General features: G+C 44.0%; 1 protein-coding gene across 8 annotated transcripts in view; it reads right to left on the bottom strand.

Moving 5' to 3' along the window:
- Positions 1–22,353, bottom strand: part of ulk4 (unc-51 like kinase 4) — a 496,983-nt gene that overhangs the window by 309,812 nt on the left and 164,818 nt on the right. For all 8 annotated transcript variants that reach the window (XM_060850207.1, XM_060850208.1, XM_060850213.1 and 5 more), the window contains 2 exons: positions 17,690–17,872; positions 5,454–5,581 (listed from right to left, as the gene is read on the bottom strand). In XM_060850207.1, coding sequence (XP_060706190.1) covers positions 5,454–5,581; positions 17,690–17,872 — 311 coding nt within the window. The remainder of the gene's footprint in view (positions 1–5,453; positions 5,582–17,689; positions 17,873–22,353) is intronic.

Genomic DNA, 22,353 nt, shown 5'->3' with positions numbered 1-22,353 from the left:
AAACTGGAAGAAGAAAATATAGGAGGAAACATTTCCCAGTAACATTACCCAGTTAGATCTTAAGAAACAGCACTGAGAGATTTATATCATATGGAAAAATAGAAATCTGAAAGACTTCATATCAAGAAACTTACTCTACTGTATGTGAATAAAATTGGTGGATGTAACTTTAATGTATTTCAATAAGAAGACTCATTAAACATAACTTTTACTATCCCTGAGAAAGTAATGCTAATCAAGCATACTTTAAATGTATATTGATAGTCTATAATTCATAATTAGATTCCATTCGTTTTCAGATTGCAATCTTTTGATTGACATTGACAATAGCAATGAATACACTATCTTCCTCTACGTGTTATAGTTTATAAGCATTAACAAAAATAATGTTTTCTGCATTACAAGATTTTCATAAAATTATATTTGACACAAATAAATCAAAACCTGGTACAATTGGACCTCTGTAGTGGGAAAACCCCTTGGCAGGAAACACCAGTTGGCTGAAAATCCTTTGAGCTGATCCAAGCAACTCACAAACTCTGGACTATAGCACTTTGGTGCAGAGATATAGAAAATCAAATATGTGGATAAATAAAATAGTTGTTATTATTGCCTATAATACTTTGTAACTGTTTAATGCTTCAGACAAATATTTATTTGCCAGCTGTTTAGAACCCAGCAATTCTGCGCCATTGGTGATCACTGTTGGTCTTGCAGGCATGACAGGAGTCATGGATTTCCTGAGCTGCATACTAAGTCTTGGACCAATGGTCAGGAGGCCCAAGGCATGTCCTAAGTTATGGGTCCTCATCCATTTAAAATGTAATCTATTTTTATTTCAGTTCTGATATGGTTAAACATTCTAACGCCATTTTGTAGTGCAGAAAATTCCAAACTTTAGAAATAACTTGATTCTATATGTTGCAGACTAGAGAGGTTACAGTGTAAAACAAAAAAGTACCACAGGTTACAGAAAGAACACTACATTCAATCCAGTTTCTTACAGGAATGCTGGCAATTGCTAATAGCAACCAGTATGTTATTCACTATCCGCAAGGTCACTTCCAAAAACAAAATAAATTAAGCAGTTGTTCACAGTCCCTTTGCACATCAAAACTCGATGTAACAATAGCTTTTCAAAGGTCACTTCCATCACGTACTATCAACAGTTATGATAAACCTCAGGAAGACTACGCCATCATTGCTTAGCATTCTCAAGAATATCATTTCAACTGAAAACGTATCTGTTGAAGTCATCAGTTCTTTGCATTGCAGTGGGAGATGGCACTGGGCAGGGTGACACTAGGCACACGGACACACAAGACAGCCGCTGAGCCATCAGTTGGCCACTCGACACATAAGATGGCCTCTGGATTACAATAGGGAGAGAGACAACAGAGAAAATATAGACACCGCCTGGGGCCACCAGCATAATGCACTCACAACCTAGTTGATTAGTTAAGGGTGGGTGGGGGAAAGAATACACATGAGTAACGTACGCTGCCTGCCAAAGTGTCTGGGTCCAGCCAACACCTTTGATAGAAACGCTAACAGCTTGATATGGATGCAATACGAAGTGCTAATAGTCAGGGCTGCAGAAATCATCCTTCTCAGGAAGAGCAATTAGTACTCATTATTACAGCAATGGACTTCCGCGCAAACATTGAAACTGACAATGTCTGCATCGAAACTGGCAACAAACGGCACTGAAAGAAACAAAGGTTGCAGTAGAACTGACAATGACTGTATCGAACTATCAACGATTTTGCAATGGTTACTATAAACAATTCATGTTACAAAGAGAATAATCTGATGACTGACCGGTTGTATCACAAAATGTATAAAAGTATTTGACATGTGGTCCAAGTCGAGAGAAGCACCACAGCTGACCACAGTGCTGTTGGTGACTTTCTTTCCCAGGAGCGCCAGTATTTCCTGGTACAAAAACTCTGTCATTGATCCCTGACTTTGAGACTAGTGATTTTCCCCATAACAGCATTTTATTTTTTTGCCAGATGGGGGCATCACTCATTCTGGGGTAGTACAATCAATCTAGAAGGCTTTGGTCTATTAAACTTCCATCCAAGGGTTGTGACACTGGTCTTCATGACCAATTACTTCTTCAAGAGGACTTCAGCCATCTTTGTTAATTTCAGCACAGTTTAACGCATCTTTAATGAAAGCTTCTACAATTTTCCTTTAAATTCAAGGGGTCATCAGGAGCAATGCAATGCCACTACAAACTGGCAAGTAAAATGGAGATGTTGCTGCACTCTCTTCAAAGTCAGAAAATCTATATGAATTCTGTCCAACAAATGTAGATAACAATATGCTCAATGATACAAACAGTGCAACCAGAAAATTACTTGAGATATCTTGATGCCTATTATGATCTGCTAATTTACCTCTGTCCTTCGACATGCAATGTGGCCAATTTAGTGACTTGCATTCAGTTGAAAGTGTTCACAAAAATTGCATTCATGTGCAGAAACCAGAAAGTACAGTGGAGTACTGTATCGCAGAAAATAAAGATCAGCTATTGCTGCTTCTGTACCAAGATATGACACACTAATAGTCTCTATGCACAGCAAATATCCAGTGGCTTTACTTACATTAATTCAAATTATGTTTTGTAAAGTGCTTTCTCCATCCCATTAAGTATGAAAATCGAGAAATGTATCTTTCTTGAGTCTGAAAACATCATCTTGTTGTTATTTATCACCTATCCTTGTAATGTATCCTCTACCCTCCTCTACAGAAGACATTGGGTATGAGGATTTAAAATTTGAACTTGCTGTTTTCAGAAGCAACAAATATATGTAGGCTTTTATTAACAAAAAAATGGCTTTTCAATTTAAAATAAAACAACAAAATGGCTGCAGGTTATGATTTGACTTTGTGAACCTGTACAGTTACTTTGCTGGATTAGCTGAAAAAGAAGATAAGGCAACCAATGGAGTTTTCATAAAATGAATACTGACACATTAATTGACCATTCGAACTAACCTTGAACTCCTACCATAAGTTGGTGATTCATATAATTAAGAATCCTTTTCCAGGGAATATCATTGGATTAACCTGCTGCCAATCACTTCACCATATTACATTTGATTGGACTTTTCTTGTAATAAAGACTGTATTGTCTCTCAAAAAACATCATAAAAATGCTTATTTTGCAATTGTAATTGCGCAATTTCTCCACGGAGCACAGAAACTTTAACCTCTGTGTTGTTGGACAGAATTGAGTCAGGCTGCCTTACTTTATTAAACTAATGACCTTGCTTAGTACGGACCACATTGATACTTTTGGCCGATAGAGACCGAGGGGTCCCGCCTGGCACCATATCTTCAGGTGCAGAGGTAAACTTTTTCTAATTTCAACCATGTATACTTAGAAAACACACAATACATGTGACTATGAAGATCTTCTGCTTTGTCGGAATAGTGAAACAAAATCAACTGCAATTCCTATTAAATTAAAAAAAAAACACAGGCACATTTCTAACTAACCATTTTTCACATAGCTTCTGTGGGAGAAATTAGTTCCTTCTTTTAATATGTAATCATATTTCATAGAACCATTTCTTTCCTTTAAACTCTGATATTTATCCTGCAATTAATGATCCTTTAACCTGAAGTCCATTGATCATTAGCTCAGTGTGCTGCAAATGAGGAAAAAAAAAGAGCTGCTAAAATAGTTTGTCTGGAGATAAACATGGCACTTTATTTCATTTGAATTCTCCTGATATCATGAGAGGTAGCAGGAATGGGTTGTATTTGCAGGGTAGGGCCAGGTGAAAGTGAGTATGGACAACATTACAAGAGGAATTCAGACAAGTATCAAACAGCAGAAAATCAAGCAGCAGAAAGGCAGTCAAACAATGGGCAAGAGGGTAAAACAACACTTTTTTTGGAAATATAAGGCATATTTAGTTTTTCAGTTTAGACATTGTAGTAGATGATTGTACTCATAAAATACAACTGACACAGGTTTCTCTGATTATGAATGTCAGAGTGATACATTTGCAATCAAACCAACTAAGAAAAAGAGTCAATTTGTAAAACTGGATCCTTTTTTCTTAACTGAGGTCCAAATATAATGATGGGGTCATTTTTGTATGATTACCACCTTATTTTTCAGCACAAATGGGAAGTAGAAAGACAAAACTTGCAAAAATGAATTTCTGCAGAGTTTCTGCCCAAGGCAAGCTATTACAATTTGCAACAGGCAATATTTTAAGTAATCTCTATTTCTATCCAAAATAGGCAGGAGTCTTGTCTGTGTATTTAAATCTGAGTCTAATGAAATACATGTAGGATCATGCTGCAATTTTGGGTTTCCAGTAGTTAGACTTATGCAACTTAACTGCTCAAGTCTTGCTGCATAGAACAGAATACAGAACAAATCAATCAACAGTACTTAGTAGGAACCCTAAGAGGCTACTTGGGAAATATGATGAGCTTTTTAAAAATCAATTCACCTTCCGCTAAAGTGAGCATGAATGTTTTCTTGTCCTCACAAAAGTCACCCTGTCATCTGTCAGTGCCTCTGTGGTTTTTCAGCCTCTGCTGGGCACTACTAGGTTTCCTGACTCACTCCATATACCCATTGGTGCTCATTTAGAAACAGCAGAATAGCAATTTTGTTTACATGAGACCAGAGCCCCAAAATCAAATGGACATCCAACTTATGACATCAAATTGGCAGTGCACTCGTCCCTTGCAAATTCTTGATCAGCACAATATCTGTCAGTTCAAATTATCCTTATAAATACTCCACACTAATAGGTATCAGCAATGCAAACAGATAACCCATTTTACCATCCCTATAGTTTTGGAAAATAATAGCTTGTTGATACTATCCACCATTAAGTTACCAGTACTCTTACCAAGAATAATCAAAATTCTATTATTTCCTTCAACTTCCTTGTGGTATCTAGCAGTAAGTCTTTCATCTTGCTTTGAGTAAAAAGTGAGGTCTGCAGATGCTGGAGATCAGAGCTGAAAATGTGTTGCTGGTTAAAGCGCAGCAGGTCAGGCAGCATCCAAGGAACAGGAAAAATCCTGATGAAAGGCTTGTGCCCGAAACGTCGAATTTCCTGTTCCTTGGATGCTGCCTGACCTGCTGCGCTTTAACCAGCAACACATTTTCAGCTTTCATCTTGCTTTCCCAATTTTAAAAAACTTAGTTATATAAAATTTCAAACAATCTTTTTTCTGTAATCTGAAAGTCTTAACAAAATTTCATGCATTTTAAATATTGCCTGAATCAAATTGAAAGGATCCAGATGCAGCTCAACAGGTACTGAAAAAAACTGTGAAGTATATTCATAGTATTCAGAACAACCAGAACTGTATAGCTTGTAGATAAAATTCACTACCAGATTATCTGTGGATTAAATTAAGTGAATGACAACATAATTTTGTGTGTGGATTCTTATTGTTCTCTTTACCTTGTCTGGCAACAAAGCAGTAACATCTCCTTGTTGTTTCTTAAAACTTCCAATAAGACTAGGAAAGCTTTTGCTCGAATTACTGTTGAAGGACTTTCTAATAAACGAGCAACTTTTGTGACAAATTCCTGCAAGAAAGGAAAAAGATGCACTGAGAGAAAGTACTACAAATGTACGAAAACAATTTACAGAAGCATAATGTTTTTTGCAAAATCGGTATATGTTTACAGTTGAAATAATCAACCTTACGCAGGTAATGGACATGGTGGCAACATTATTATACTGTTGGTCTAGTAATCGACAGGCCTGGCCAAAATCAAAATCTGGAGACTTCCCAACAGTGTAGTGTGGAAGTTAAAATCAGTTAATTTAGCACATCTGTAATGCAAAACCAGAATCAATACTGACCATGTAACTTCCAAAACAGAATTTTAAGATACATTTTTGGGTTTTTTTCAAAGTTTCAACTGTTCTCACTCTTTTTTGAGATTCCGTTTTGGGGAATGATTGGAATTTACATTGTGGGCTGAGAGCTGGTCATAATTGGTACCGGGCTGTACTGTGTAACATGTAGGGCCAGGTTTTCTATACTCACATTACTAAAAGCAGCAGCCTTAATACAACAAAATAAAACAAAGAACTGCAGATGCTGTAAATCTGAAATAAAAACAGAAAAATGCTGCAGAATTCAGCAGGTCTGGCAGCATCTGTGGAGAGAAAACAGTGTTAACATTTCTAATCCAGTAGTCTGAAGAAAGGTTAGTGGAGTAATTTCTGTTTACATTTTTATAATACATTTTTAACATAGTTTTGCATGATGTGTGACTCAACGACACAGGACAGGAGCTAATATAAGTTAAATTTTATATTTACATCCACTGTCCTTCAAGAGGTTATTAGCAAATTCCATTTATGGTAGTCCAAATTATTATTATTTCCAGGTATTTGTACCAATATGAATTAACTTTTGAGAATGAGCCTTTTTACTTTCTTCTCTATATCAATTACCTTTCCTATATCAGATTTATCTTTAACCAACCTCTCAATGACTTCTGCTGGTGAAGACACCTCCAAGAAAGTTGGAGGTGCAGGTTTCCGATTAAGCCAACAAGGCAGTGGCAAAGACACCAACAAAGGCAATTATCAGCAGCACAATGTTGAAATTTCAGGTAGAAGCAGTGACAGATGGGTCAATTCCCTGGAGTAGCATGGAAAGCAAACAGTCTCATTTTAATGAGACTGATAACTGACAGCCTGAAGAGGCCTGCTCTGTCCTCAAAGCTTCCACTACCTGTGAGAAAGTTGTCCACCTACTTGTGACAATCTGTCAGATTTGAGCATATTGTTCATGATGTGGTCAATATGAAGTCAGAAATGGCATTTGTTCCCAAGTCAGGGGATACAATTCAATGCATTCAGCTCTCGCAAAGACCATTCTGAGGAATGTTCCAGCATGCTGCACAACAGAGTCTTGGAATGTTGACCAGTTCCCATGATTTCTCATGTAAGTTCCTAATTTCAGCTGTTCCAAAATGGAAATGCTGACTGATGTTTTTGCATATGCTGCAACTGCTCGATGTCTAAGGAGCTTTTTGTGGTCTCACCCCGAATATCATCAACAACAAATTATATTTGTACAATGCCTTTAACAAAATGAAAGATCCCAAGGTACTTCACAGTAACATGATAAAATAAAGTATGATCGTGAGCCACATTAGGAGGTATTGGTTTAGAGGACCATAAATTTGGTTAAAGGTAGATTTTAAGCAGCATCTTAAAGAAGGGTATAAGATGCAAATTGCAGAGGTGTAATAATAGAAAATAGGAGCAATAATTCTGCTATTCTGGGAAACAAGTCTGGTGAGCCTTCACCACACTCCTTCTTTGATAATTGTATCCTTTCTTGGGTTCTTGTATAAGGACAGTTTTTAAGAGCTTTGAGCCTAAGCAAGTGAAATCATAATGACCCATGATGATATGATTAAAATTGGGGATGCTCAAGAGACCATGATTAGAGGAATGCAGAAATCTCACAGGACTGTGGAGCTGGTGTAAATTACATGTAGAGGGAGGAGCAAGTAAAGAATAGTGCTGAATCTCAGTTCTTGCAATTTCTCACAGCCTTGCAGGATGTCACCATTACAAAATAACAGAGTGAAAAGCTTCACCCCAAGCTACAGGTGACAAGGATTTGGCTGCTTTAGCAGTAGTATAAGCCTCACTGATCGAAGATCTGTAATGATCAGTCCATTGCAGATTGTGACATTTCCCCTTTTGAATCTGTTTCCCAATTCAGATTTTGGCTCCATTTGAACATGTTGAATGCTATTTCCAATACTGCTTACAAAGCATGAGCAATTAAAAGACATTTTGTAAGTTGCAGGGCTCAAATGTGAACAGCAAATGTTTGTAATTCTTAATGGTGAGAATACAGGTCTCATCAAATATTTGAAAACAAAAAGATTCATTAGAGAAGCGAATTTTAAGGCATATCTTTTTCTCAAGAATTTAAGTGGACGGGCTACAACATTAGATGTCTTACCTAGGATGAATGAGAAGCATCACACCTGCCTATGAATTAAACAATTCACAACGGACTCCTTGGTATAAGCTCAAGCACAAATTTCAAGTGCACACACATTTCAGATGAAACCCTTTGCCTCTATCTTAGTAATTTTAATCTTTCATGGGATGTAGGAGTCACTGGCAAGCATTTGTTCCCCATCTTTAACTGTCCTTGAATTGCAAGGCATGTTTGATTATTTCAGATGGACTCACATGGAAGCCATACAAAGTAAGAATGGGCAGGAGGCTGGAAGAACACAGCCAGTCAGGCAGCACCAGGCGGTGCAGAAGTCAGTGTTTTGGGCGTAACTCTTCTTCAGGGCTAGGGGTCAGTGTGGGGAGCTGCAGATAAAGGGGGATGCAGGAGCAGGGTGGTGAAGTGGGGGTAGGTGAAGGCAGGTAGAGGGTATGACTTTGTTAGTCAATGGGAGGAATTAATCTGGTTGGGTACAGGGAGCAGGGAGGGAGGAGAGGGACTAGGAAGGAAGTTGAGGGATGGGGAGGGAGGTTATTTGAAACTGGAGAACTCAAATGTTGAGTCCTCTGGGCTGTGGGGTGCCCAGACAGAAGATAAGATGATATTCCTCCAATAGGAGCTGTGGTTTGTTTTAGCAATGGAGGAGGCCAAGGAAGGTCATGTTGGAGAGGGAGTGGTTGGGAAAATTGAAATGGGTGGTGACTGGGAGGTCCGGTTGGCTCCTGTGGACCCATGTGATCGTACGTTATAAGAAAATTACACAATAGCTGTACCAGTTAAACTACCGGAGCCAGAACTGCACTATAGCCATTACAAATAAGGAAAGTTTGCGTTCTACAAATATCGGTCAAAGTTCTTCAATTGTGTTAAAGACAATTCGCTTTGAAGAAACACATGTTATAGTAGAACCGGTAGTAATTCAAATCTTCCATATGCAGCAACACCCAGGTAAATCTCTTCTGAACCATCTCCAGCTTGAGAATATCCTTTGTATAACTGGGCAACCAGAACTGGACACAGTATTCCAGAAGATGCCTCACCAATGTCCTGTACAACGTAATATCCCAACTCCTATACTCAAAGCACTGAGACATGAAGGCAAGATGTCAAATGCCTTTTTAGCCACACTGCTTATATGTGACACAGTTAAAAATCACACAACACCAGGTTATAGTCCAACAGGTTTAATTGGAAACACACTAGCTATCGGAGGGACGCTCCTTCATCAGGTGATTGTGGAGGACTCGATCGTAACACAGAATTTATAGGAAAAATTTGCAGTGTGATGTAACTGAAATTATACATTGAAAAATTGATTGTCTGTTAAGCCTTTCATCTGTTAGAATACAGTGATAGTTTCACTTCTTTCATGTGTAAATCACAAAACCCATTTTTTTAAAGTTGCATTCTCAGGTTAGCTGTTAACATTGGTGATAGCTAGACAATAGGTTGAATGTTCTGAATTAGTGGTGCTGGAAGAGCACAGCAGTTCAAGCAGCATCCAATATGTTGAAGGTGTTTGCCCCCTATGTTCTCTGTCTATGACCTGATGTTTAGATTGATTCTAATTTAAAAAGTGAGATAACAGAGTTTTACATAAATTCATGCAGTTTTTGAGCTCAGAGTTCTACATGAATGTATGCAGTTTTTCAGCAAAGTGCAATGTAACTCTGCAAGTACAAAATGTGTGTGTGCATGTGGGTCTTTGCCTGTCTCTGTGTGTCTGTCTGGGGTGGGGGTTGTGTGTGTGTGTGTGTGTGTGGTGAGTGCAGAGTGTCTTAAGTCTGTGAAGGGGTTCATGTGTGAGTGTGGGAGTGTGTGTGTCGATATGGGTGTGTGTGGGTGTCTGTGTGCACGTCTGTGTGTACCTGTGTCCGTGTGTATGTGAGAGTATGTGTGTGTAGTAATATCTGTGTGTATGTAGTGCAATGGTGATCACCTGTAATGTGACATGAACCCAAGGTCCCGGTTGAGGCCCTCCCTATGGGTACCGAACTTAGCTATCAGCCTCTGCTCGGCCACTTTCCTCTGCTGCCTGTCCCGAAGTCCACCTTGGAGGATGGTCACCAGAAGGTTTGAGGCTGAATGTCCTGGACCACTGAAGTGTTCCCCAACTGGGAGGGAACCCTCCTGTCTGTTGATTGTTGTGCGATGCCCATTCATCCATTGTCGTAGCCTTTGTTCGGTTTCCCCAATGTACCATGCCTCCGGGCATCCTTGCCTGCAATGTATAAGACAGACAACGTTGGCTGAGTCACTTGAGTACCTGCCATGTACAAGGTGGGAAGTGTTCCCACGCGTAATAGTGGTATCTATGTCCACAATCTGACACATCTTGCAGCATCCACCGTGACAGGGTTGTATGGAGTTGTCCTGAGAGCCGGAAAGTTTGCTACGAACAATGATCTGTTTGAGGTCTGGCGGTTGTTTAAAGGCAAGTAGTGGAGGTGTGGGGAAGGACTTGAAGTGCTCATCCTCATTGATAACGTGTTGCAGGTCACAAAGAACATAGCGTAATTTTTCAGCTCCTGGGAAGTACTGATCAATGAAGGGTACCCTGTCAGTTGCAGCATGTGTCTGTCTCCTGAGGAGGTCATTATGATTCCTCGCTGTGGCACGTCGGAACTGGTGGCCGATGAGTTGAGCATCATACCCCGTTCTTGTGAGGGCATCCTTGAGTACTTCCAGGTGTCCGTCACATTCCTCCTCATCTGAGCAGATCCGGTGTATGTGTAGGGCTTGTCCATAGGGAATGGCTGTTTTGGGTGGAAGCTGGAGAAGTGTAGCATTGTGAGATTGTCTGTGGGTTTGCAGTAGAGTGTGGTGCTGAGGTGTCCGTCCTTGATGGAGACGCATGTGTCCAAGAATGAGACAGATAGTCGAGAGTAGTCCATGGGTGAGTTTGATGGTGGGATGAAACTTGATGTCACTGTGTAGTTTTATCAGTGACTCCTCGCCATGGGTCCAGAGGAAGAAAATGTCATCAATGTACCTGGTGTACAATGTTGGTTGGAGATCCTGCATAGAGAAGAAATCTTGTTCGAACCTGTGCATAAAAATGTTGGCATATTGGGGTGCAAATATGGTCCCCATGGCTGTTTCATGTGCCTGGATGAAGAATTGGCTGTCAAAGGTGAAGACGTTATGATCAAGGATAAAGCGGGTGAGTTGTAGGATGGTGTTTGGAGATTGGCAGTTGTTGGTGTTGAGTACTGAGGCTGTTGCCGCGATGTCATTCTTGTGAGGGATGCTGGTGTAGAGTGCGGAAAAGTCCATTGTGACGAGGAATGTTCCCGGTTCGACTGGTCCGTGGGTGCTGAGTTTCTGTAAGAAATCCGTCGTGTCGCGACAGAAGCTAGAGATCCCCTGTACAATAGGTTTCAAGATGCCTTCCACATAGCCAGAGAGATTCTCACATAGGGTCCCATTGCCCGACATGATGGGACGGTGTGTTGGCTTTGTGTACCTTTGGAAGGCAGTAGAAGTCGCCTACATGAGAAGTACATGGGATGAGGGCGCGTAGGGAACTCTGAAGGACTGGATCCAAAGTTCTGATCAGTGTGCTTAATTCTCGGGTGTATTCTTTGGTCGGATCAGCTGATAGTTGCTTGTAGTGTTCCTGGTGGTTCAGTTGTTGGTACATTTCCTTGCAATAATCTGTTCTATTCTGAATGACAATGGCTCCTCCTTTATCTGCTGGTTTGATGACAATGTTGTCATTGGTTTTGAGAGCCTGGATGGCATTGTGTTGTGAACGGGTGATGTTTTGCTCTACCTTATGAATAAGGCTGATTAATCTGGCATTTATATATTTCCTGACGGTTTGAGCACATATGTCAAGCCCAGGGCAGCGGCCTTCCGGTGGGATCCATGTTGACACCTTCTTTGGTCGCTCCTCTACAAATCCCTGTGATAACTGTTCTAGTTCATCAGTGGGATCACTGCTGGCACCTTGAAAGAATTCCCGGAGTCTCATTCGTCTGATGAACTCCTCTGTGTCTGCTGCCAGAACCAACAGGTCCATTTTGGTGGTGGGGCAGAAGTTGAGAGTTGAGACCCCTTCTCAGGACTTCAATCTCTTCCGGTCGAAGGGTGTGGTCCGATAAGTTGACAACAGACTTCCCCACAGTGATAATGTTGTCTACTGTGGTTCCAGGGCGGGCTTTGCTATTACTGGTAAGAATGCCAAGCTTCTCCAGTTTTTTGTTCTTGGTGTGCATGTACATGGTGTAGTTTTGTCGCCTTGTCTGTTTGGCAATGTCACGTAATTGTACTGATGTATCCTGTATGCAGGCTGAGAGTGTGGACTCCATCTGAATTTCAAGGTTGTGGCGCCTGCTGTAGAGTTGATTGAGAAGCTTACGAGAGGTGCGGTGGCAAAGTCTCTCTGCGTAGTCTGTGTTGTAGGTCGACCTAAGTGGGTTCGTGATCCGTTATCCTTTCAGGATCTTTCATGCTTGCCTGCATTCCTGTAGAAACTTGATGTCTGTGTCAATATGTGCAATCTTCTTGGAGATTCTCTCCACTTTAAGCCGACGGTTAGTGGTGTCAATAGTATTCATGATTTGGAGATGCCGGTATTGGACTGGGGTGTACAAAGTTAAGAATCACACAACACCAGGTTATAGTCCAACAGGTTTAATTGGAAGCACATTAGCTTTCGGAGCGATGCTCCTTCATCAGGTGACTGTGGAGGACTCGATCGTAACACAGAATTTATAGCAAAAATTTGCAGTGTGATGTAACTCAAATTATACATTGAAAAATTGATTGTCTGTTAAGCCTTTCATCTGTTAGAACACAGTGATAGTTTCACTTCTTTCATGTGTAAATCACAAAACCCTTTTTTTTAAAAGTTGCATTCTCGGGTTAGCTGTTAACAATGGTGATAGCTAGACAATATGTTGAAGGTGTTAGCCCCCTGTGTTCTCTGTCTATGACCTGATGTTTAGATTGATTCTAATCTAAAAAGTGAGATAACAGAGGTTTACATAAATTCATGCAGTTTTTGAGCTCAGAGTTCTACATGAATGTATGCAGTTTTTCAGCAAAGTGCAATGTAACTCTGCAAAATTCACCACAAAATATACGTGTGCATGTGGGTCTTCGTCTCTGTGTGCGTGTGTTTCTGTCTGTCTGGGGTGGGGGTTGTGAGTGTGAGAACGTGTGTGTGTGAGAATGTGTGTGTGTGTGTGTGTGTGTGTGTGTGTGTGTGTGTGTACATAAATTTATCAGAATTATGTACCTGCAAACCGAGATCCCTCTGTTGTACAACACTATCCGAGGCCCTACCATTAATTGTATAAACCCCACCCTTGTTTTGAATCCTCCCACTTTCTCCAGACCAAAGGGGTAGCCATGGGCACACGAATGGGCCCCAGCTATGCCTGTCTCTTTGTTGGCTACGTAGAACAGTTGATCTTCCGTAATTACACCGGCACCACTCCCCACCTCTTCCTCCGCTACACTGATGACTGCATTGGCGCCACCTCATCCTCCCACGAAGAGGTTGAGCAATTCATCAACTTCACCGACACATTCCACCCTGACCTTAAATTTACCTGGACCATCTCTGACACCTCCCTCCCCTTCCTGGACCTCTCCATCTCCATTAATGATGACCGACTTGACACTGCCATTTTTTTTTACAAACCCACCGACTCCCACAGCTACCTGGATTACACCTCTTCCCACCCTACCTCTTGCAAAAATGCCATCCCGTATTCCCAACTCCTCCGCCTCTGCCTTATCTGCTCCCAGGAGGACCGGTTCCACCACAGAACATACCAGATGGCCTTCTTCTTTAGAGACCGCAATTTCCCTTCCCACGTGGTTAAAGATTCCCGGTAACGCATCTCATCCACATCCCGCATCTCTGCCCTCAGACCCCACCCCTGCAACCGTAACAAGGACAGAACGGCCCTGGTGCTCACCTTCCACCCTACAAACCTTTGCACAAACCAAATCATCTGCCGACATTTCCGCCACCTACAAAAAGACCCCACCACCAGGGATATATTTCCCTCCCCACCCCTTTCCGTCTTCCGCAAAGACCGTTCCCTCCGTGACTACCTGATCAGGTCCATGCCCCCCTACAACCCACCCTCCCATCCTGGTACTTTGCCCTGCCACCGCAGGAACTGTAAAACCTATGCCCACACCTCCTCCCTCACCTCTATCCAAGGCCCTAAAGGAGCCTTCCACATCCAAAGTTTTACCTGCACATCCACTAATATCATTTATTGTATCCGTTGCTCCCGATGCAGTCTCCTCTACATTGGGGAGACTGGGCGCCTCCTAGCAGAGCGCTTTAGGGAACATCTCCGGGACACACACCAATCAACCACACCGCCCTGTGGCCCAACATTTCAACTCCCCCTCCCACTCTGCCGAGGACATGGAGGTCCTGGACCTCCTTCACTTCGCTCCCTCGCCACCAGACGCCTTGAGGAAGAACACCTCATCTTCCACCTCGCAACACTTCAACCCCACGGCATCAATGTGGACTTCAACAGTTTCCTCATTTCCCCTTCCCCCACCTCACCCTGGTTCCAAATTTCCAGCTCAGCACTGTCCCCATGACTTGTCCTACCTGCCTATCTTCTTTTCCACCTATCCACTCCATCCTCTCCTCCCTGACCTATCACCTTCATCCCCTCCCCCACTCACCCATTGTACTCTATGCTACTTTCTCCCCACCCCCACCCTCTTCTAGCTTATCTCTCCACGCTTCAGGCTCACTGCCTTTATTCCTGAAGGATTTTTGCCCGAAACGTCGATTTCGCTGCACTTTGGATGCTGCCTGAACTGCTGTGCTCTTCCAGCACCAGTAATCCAGAATGTTGTACCAAAATGCAATATCTCTCATTTATTCAGAATGAATTCCATCTGCCATATTTCTGCCCATTGACCAATTTGATCAAGATCCCATTGTAATCTTAGAAATGGTTCTTCATTGTGTACAATGCCATCAATTTTGTTGTCCTCTGAAAACTTACTAACCATGTCTTTTATATTCCCATCCAAATCATTTATATAAATAATAAATAGAAGATGACTCAGAACTGATTCCTGTGGAACACCACTGGTCAAAGGCCTCCAGTCTGAAAAGCAACCCTCCACCATTACTCTCGATCTCTTGCCATTAAGCCAATTATGTATCCAATTGGCAAGCTCACCCTGTATACCATGTGACCTAGCTTTACTAATTAGTCCAACATCCTGAACCTTGTCAAAGGCTTTGCTAAAATCTAAATAAACAATGTTACATAGGGACATAGCTAAACTGCAGAGCTGGACTGAGAGGTGGCAAATGGAGTTTAATGTGGAAAAGTGTGAGGTGATTCATTTTGGAAGGTGCATCAGGAATAAAGAGTACTGGGCTAATGATAAGATTCTTGGCAGTGTAGCTGAGCAGAGAGATCTCTGTGTCCATGTACAGTACATAGATCCCTGAAAGTTGCCTCACAGCGCCTGTAGACCTGGGTTCAATTCCCAACTCAGGCGACTGACTGTGTGGAGTTTGCACGTTCTCCGTGTCTGCGTGGGTTTCCTCCGGGTGCTCCGGTTTCCTCCCACAGTCCAAAGATGTGCGGGTCAGGTGAATTGGCCAAGCTAAATTGCCCGTAGTGTTAGGTAAGGGGTAAATGTAGGGGTATGGGTGGGTGGCGGGTCGGTGTGGACTTGTTGGGCCGAAGGGCCTGTTTCCACACTGTAAGTCTAATCTAATCTAAAAAGAAAAAGTTGGTCGGGTTGGACAGCGTGTTAACCTTTATTGGTAGAGGGACTGAGTTCTAGAGCCATAAAGTCATACTGCAGCTGTACAAAACTCTGGTGCAGCTGCATTTGGAGTATCGTGTGCAGTCCTGATCACCTCATAATAGGAAGGACGTGGAAGCTTTGGAAAGGATTTACAGGCAATTTATTAGGATGTTGCCACTATGGCGGGGAGGTCTTATGAGGAAAGGCTGAGGGAATTGAGGCTGTTTTCATTAGAGAGAAGGTTGAGAGGTGATTTGATTGAGACATATAAGATAGTCAGAGTGGTGGATAGGGTTGAGAGCGTTTTCCTCAGATGGCGATGGCTAGCACGAGGGGACATGGCTTTAAATTGAGGGGCGATAGATATAGGACAGATGTCAGAGGTGGTTTCTTTACTCAGAGAGTAGTAGGAGCATGCCAACATTAAGGGCACTTAAATGGTCATTGGATAAACATATGGATGAAAATGGAATAGTGTAGGATAGATAGGCTTCAGATTGGTTCCATTGGTCAGTGCAACATTGAGGGCCGAAGGGCCTGTACTGCACTGTGATATTCTATGTTTTAACTCCTACTGCTATGCCATCAAAAACTCAATCATCTTTGTGAGACATGATTTTCCTCACAAAAAAATCATGCTATCTCTAAACGTTCATAAATTCTATCTTTCCTAATCACCTCTAATAATTTAATCACAACCGAAGTCAGACTCACAGGCCTAAAGATCCCTGTTTCTCCTTACAACCTTTCTTAAACAAAGATACAACATTAGCCACCCTCCAGTCATCATGCGCCTCACCGACATTTATAGATGATGCAAATATTTCTGCAACTTTTCTCTCTTGCTTCCCACAATATTCTGGGATCAGGTCAGGTCCCAGAGACTAGATCAGGTCTCAGCAATTTATCCACTTTTATATTCTCTAGGACCTTCTGAAATTCCTCTTCTGCATTGTGAATGTGTTTTTAAAGCATCAAAGTTTATTTCTCTGCATTGTCCAGAGTCCATTTCTTTCTCCACAGTAAAAACTGACACAAAATATTCATTTAGCATCTCTCCCATCTTCTGGGGTTCAACGCAAAGATTATCTCCTTGATCTTTAACTACCTCTCTGTAGTTCTCCTCTTGCTCTTAAGGTATTTGTAGAATCTCTTTGGATTATCCTTAACCTCAACTGCCAATGCTATCTCATATCCACTCTTTACCTTCATGATTCCTCTCCTAAGAATATCCCTACACTCTTTATATTGATTAAGAGATTCAACTGGACCAAGTTATCTTTATCTAAAATAAGATTCTCTTTTATTCTTGACTCGAACCTCAATATCTTTATTCATCCGTTTTTCCTTAATCTTGCTAGCCTTGCCTTTCACTCTAACAGGAACAAAATGCCTCTGAGATCTCATCACATTCTTGAATGCCTACTTGTCAGAAGTCCCTTTACCTACGAACAGTCTACTCCAATCAACCTTTGAAAGCCCTTGTCCCATACCATTAAAATGTGCCTTCCTCCAATTAAAAACTTGAAATTTTATGGATACTAATCCAGTTCTATTACATTTTGGTGGACTGGAGTCATTAGCTTAAGGAATGAGTGTAAGAGATAAAAAATGTAGAGAGTAATTTTAGGTAAATTTAGGACAATGATCTAATCTGTGGTGTTTGTTTCTGTATATGAATGATCCAAACCTTTTCAGCACTGTGAATACTTAGAGATGTTATCCTCCATATAGAAATATGTGCCATTTACTCAATTGCTACCCACAACTCCACCTTTACAGATAGCAAAAGAAGTAATGAGATATGGGAAAAAATAAGTTTCACACCCTTACTGTGAAAAATGAGTCCAATTTCAGGTCTGAAGATATTTCAAAAGCAGAAACAGTGAGATCAGGTCAACATAAACTGAATGAAATGAATCTTGTGCCCTACCTTTTCCTGCACCAGTCTTTGCAAGTGGACACCAGATGACAGCATAGCAATAAACATGGTCAACATGTACTGTTGAACACGGCTTATACCAGCTACCAGGGAATTCAGTACTGCTGTTAGGCCGACCTTGTCAATGACACTTTGAAAAGCACTTGCAGAATGGCGAGTAATCCTACATAATGCCTGTTGGGACCAAAGAAAAATTTCATACATATACTTTAATTAAACACCAAATATAAAGCATTGTACAATTTGGGCTGAAAAGTTTTCTGACCGTTTTTGAATTCCCATTCGTTTCACTTCAAATTTGCACTAGCTGATCGATTTGGAACAGTCCTTTAAAAACAAGCACTATTTTATAATAAGGAATTAATTCAACAAGCAGACCAGGAGATCAGCTGGGATTTAAATATGTTTACTGCAGCTTTATTAAAATGCATTTCTTGAGTTAGTTCTATTTTGTTGGTATGTTACCCTTTTATCTTTGCTTTCTTAAAATTTGTGCGAACATCAGTCAGAGAAGTAAAGCCCATGGTCACAATCAATACTGTTTATTAGCTGAACGGTTTGAGCGCAGAGAGATGGAGCGATGGGAAAAGATGTGAACATGCTACAACAGTTTAGCCAAGAATGAAAATTTGTCACCTGGGAACTGTGTTGTGAGGATAACTGTCCTTACACTTTTGGGCTCAAATCCAGATTACATCGATTGCGAGCAAGATCTGTCACTGTTTTGACTACAAGGATCCTATTTTGAGTTAGTTTAAATCGATTCAATCTGGTTCCCATTGGAAATGAGCTTGGATTACCATTGACGATAAATAGTCAGAAAATGGTGCTCAAACATTGCCTGTAATTTCGCGATCTCACTCTGAACAGGAGAGTGATGTATTAATGGGAAAATTACAATGGTTCTGAAGCTAAGATACATTATTGGGCCACAGTTGAGATGCTATATATCACCCCACCTCCATCGCCCCTCCCCCTGGTCCCTCCTCCCTACCTTTTATCTTAGCCTGCTTGGCTCTCTCTCTCTTATTCCTGATGAAGGGCTTATGCTCGAAACGTCGAATTCTCTATTCCTGAGATGCTGCCTGGCCTGCTGTGCTTTGACCAGCAACACATTTGCAGCTGTGATCTCCAGCATCTGCAGACCTCATTTTTTACTCGAAGATTTTAACCTACTGCGAATCCTCTTACAAGGATGCCTTCCTTGAAGAAGCTCTCTTCCTCCCTCTACAAGGATTTCAGTGAGTCCCTCTCTCACTGCACCCCCTAGGTCATCTCCTCTGCACAGAAGCTCTTCAGCCACGTTCTCAAACAGACTCGTTACCACAGCCACATCTCCTTCCTCAGCACCTGCCTAAGGAACCGACTGATCCCACACGGACTCCGAACTACATTCCAACCAACAAAATTTGGACCCAACCAGGACAACCTGTACCTACAACAAATCCGAAGCTTCCAGCAACAGACCTCCCTCCAGATCCTCCGCTCCACCCTTGCAGCCATGCGTCGCCACTTACACTCCCTGCAATTAGCCCTACCCCAGCTCAGGACAACACTCTCACAGACCTGCAAAGGACCCTTGCTGTTCTTCATCTACAGAAGAATCCACAAACTCAACAAACAGTTCTTCCTAGCCATATCAGAGATTAAAGACAGTAAGTACCAAAAACTTTCATGTACTTACCCCCACACTCGTGGCCCCTCAACTATTCGAGAACCTTCCACAGGCCTGTCGGACGCCATTACACATGTGGCCTCCACAGTGCCCGCGGCATCCAAGGCCGCCGCCGACCGTGACGTCACTTCCGCCCCCACCGACCTCGGAGCCCCCGCGATCGCCGCCCCAACAACTGCCCCGGTGACCACCACACACATAACCGCTTCCACGATCGCCGACGGACCCGCGACCCACGCGGCCACCGGGAATGACCACCACTCCTCCGTCGCCGCAACCATTTCCGCCCCTCCGGTTGCCGTCTGCGCAGCCACTTCCGCCCCCACTGACATCACTAACCTGCAGGAGCACAAATCCTCAGGTTTCCCCGCCCCCACGCCGTCTTTCGTCACTACGCATAACCCCGCCCATAACCCCGCCCCCACGCCGTCTCCCGTCGCTTCACGTAACCCCGCCCCCACGCTTATTTCCGTCACGACGCATGACCCCGCCCCCACATCGAGCAACGTCACCACGTCTAACTCCGCCCCTACTTCGATCTCTGTCCCCGCCCCTAACCCCGCCCCCAGCTCCAGTCCCACACCAGGTCCTAGCTCCCAGCCTTGCCGGATTTTCACCATCCCTCCAGATCTCACCGTCTCTGAGGATGAAAGATCAGTCCTCAGCAGGGGCCTCACCTTCATTCCCCTACGCCCTCGGATTAATGAGTTCAACACGCGGCGAGATATTGAACAATTCTTCCGCCGCCTTCGCCTCCGTGCCTACTTTCACAACCAAGACTCCCGCCCACCCTCTGACGACCCCGTCTCCCGCCACCAACACACCCCAACCACCTGGACACCCCGTGCTGGCCTCCTACCCGCCCTCGACCTCTTTATAGCCAACTGCCGCCGTGACATCAACCGACTCAACCTGTCCACCCCTCTCACCCACTCCAACCTCTCACCCTCAGAACGTGCAGCCCTCCACTCCCTCCGCTCCAATCCCAACCTCACCATCAAACCCGCAGACAAGGGAGGCACGGTGGTAGTTTGGCGCACTGACCTGTACACCGCTGAAGCCAAACGCCAGCTCGCGGACGCCTCCTCTTATCGCCCCCTTGACCACGACCCCACCTCCCACCACCAAACCATCATCTCCCAGACCATCCAGGACCTCATCACCTCAGGGGATCTCCCATCCACCGCCTCCAACCTCATAGTCCCACAACCCCGCACCGCCCGTTTCTACCTCCTGCCCAAAATCCACAAACCTGCCTGCCCCGGCCGACCCATTGTCTCAGCCTGCTCCTGCCCCACCGAACGCATCTCCCAATACCTCGACACGGTCCTGTCCCCTTCAGTCCAAGAACTCCCCACCTACGTTCGGGACACCACCCACGCCCTCCACCTCCTCCAGGATTTTCGCTTCCCCGGTCCCCAACGCCTTATTTTCACTATGGACATCCAGTCCCTGTACACCTCCATCCCCAATCACGAAGGACTCAAAGCCCTCCGCTTCTTCCTTTCCCGCCGCACCAACCAGTACCCTTCCACTGACACACTCCTTCGACTGACTGAACTGGTCCTCACCCTGAATAACTTCTCTTTTCAATCCTCCCACTTCCTCCAAACTAAAGGAGTTGCCATGGGCACCCGCATGGGCCCCAGCTATGCCTGCCTCTTCGTAGGATATGTGGAACAGTCCATCTTCCGCAACTACACTGGCACCACCCCCCACCTTTTCCTCCGCTACATCGATGACTGTATCGGCGCTGCCTCGTGCTCCCACGAGGAGGCTGAACAGTTCATCAACTTTACTAACACCTTCCATCCCGACCTGAAATTCACCTGGACTGTCTCAGACTCCTCCCTCCCCTTCCTAGACCTTTCCATTTCTATCTCGGGCGACCGACTCAACACAGACATCTATTATAAACCAACTGACTCCCACAGCTACCTGGACTACACCTCCTCCCACCCTGCCCCCTGTAAAAACGCCATCCCATATTCCCAATTCCTTCGTCTCCGCCGCATCTGCTCCCAGGAGGACCAATTCCAACACCACACAGCCCAGATGGCCTCCTTCTTCAAGGACCGCAGATTCCCCCCAGACATGATCGACGATGCCCTCCACCGCATCTCCTCCACTTCCCGCTCCTCCGCCCTTGAGCCCCACTCCTCCAACCGCCACCAAGACAGAACCCCACTGGTTCTCACCTACCACCCCACCAACCTGCGCATACAACGTATCATCCGCCGCCATTTCCGCCACCTCCAAACGGACCCCACCACCAAGGATATATTTCCCTCCCCTCCCCTATCAGCGTTCCGCAAGGACCACTCCCTTCGTGACTCCCTTGTCAGATCCACACCCCCCACCAACCCAACCTCCACCCCCGGCACCTTCCCCTGCAACCGCAGGAAATGTAAAACTTGCGCCCACACCTCCACACTCACTTCCCTCCAAGGCCCCAAGGGATCCTTCCATATCCGCCACAAGTTCACCTGTACCTCCACACACATCATCTATTGCATCCGCTGCACCCGATGTGGCCTCCTCTATATTGGTGAGACAGGCCGCTTACTTGCGGAACGCTTCAGAGAACACCTCTGGGCCGCCCGAACCAACCAACCCAATCACCTCGTGGCTCAACACTTTAACTCCCCCTCCCACTCCACCGAGGACATGCAGGTCCTTGGACTCCTCCACCGGCAGAACACAACTACACGACGGCTGGAGGAGGAGCGCCTCATCTTCCGCCTGGGAACCCTCCAACCACAAGGTATGAATTCAGATTTCTCCAGTTTCCTCATTTCCCCTCCCCCCACCTTGTCTCAGTCGGTTCCCTCAACTCAGCACCGCCCTCCTAACCTGCAATCCTCTTCCTGACCTCTCCGCCCCCACCCCACTCCGGCCTATCACCCTCACCTTGACCTCCTTCCACCTATCCCACCACCATCGCCCCTCCCCCTGGTCCCTCCTCCCTACCTTTTATCTT

This window comes from Hemiscyllium ocellatum, chromosome 34, assembly GCF_020745735.1.
Source record: "Hemiscyllium ocellatum isolate sHemOce1 chromosome 34, sHemOce1.pat.X.cur, whole genome shotgun sequence".
Classification (NCBI taxonomy): Eukaryota; Metazoa; Chordata; class Chondrichthyes; order Orectolobiformes; family Hemiscylliidae; genus Hemiscyllium; species Hemiscyllium ocellatum.
Note: the sequence above shows the minus strand (reverse complement) of the source record. Positions and strands in the feature narration are given on the sequence as shown.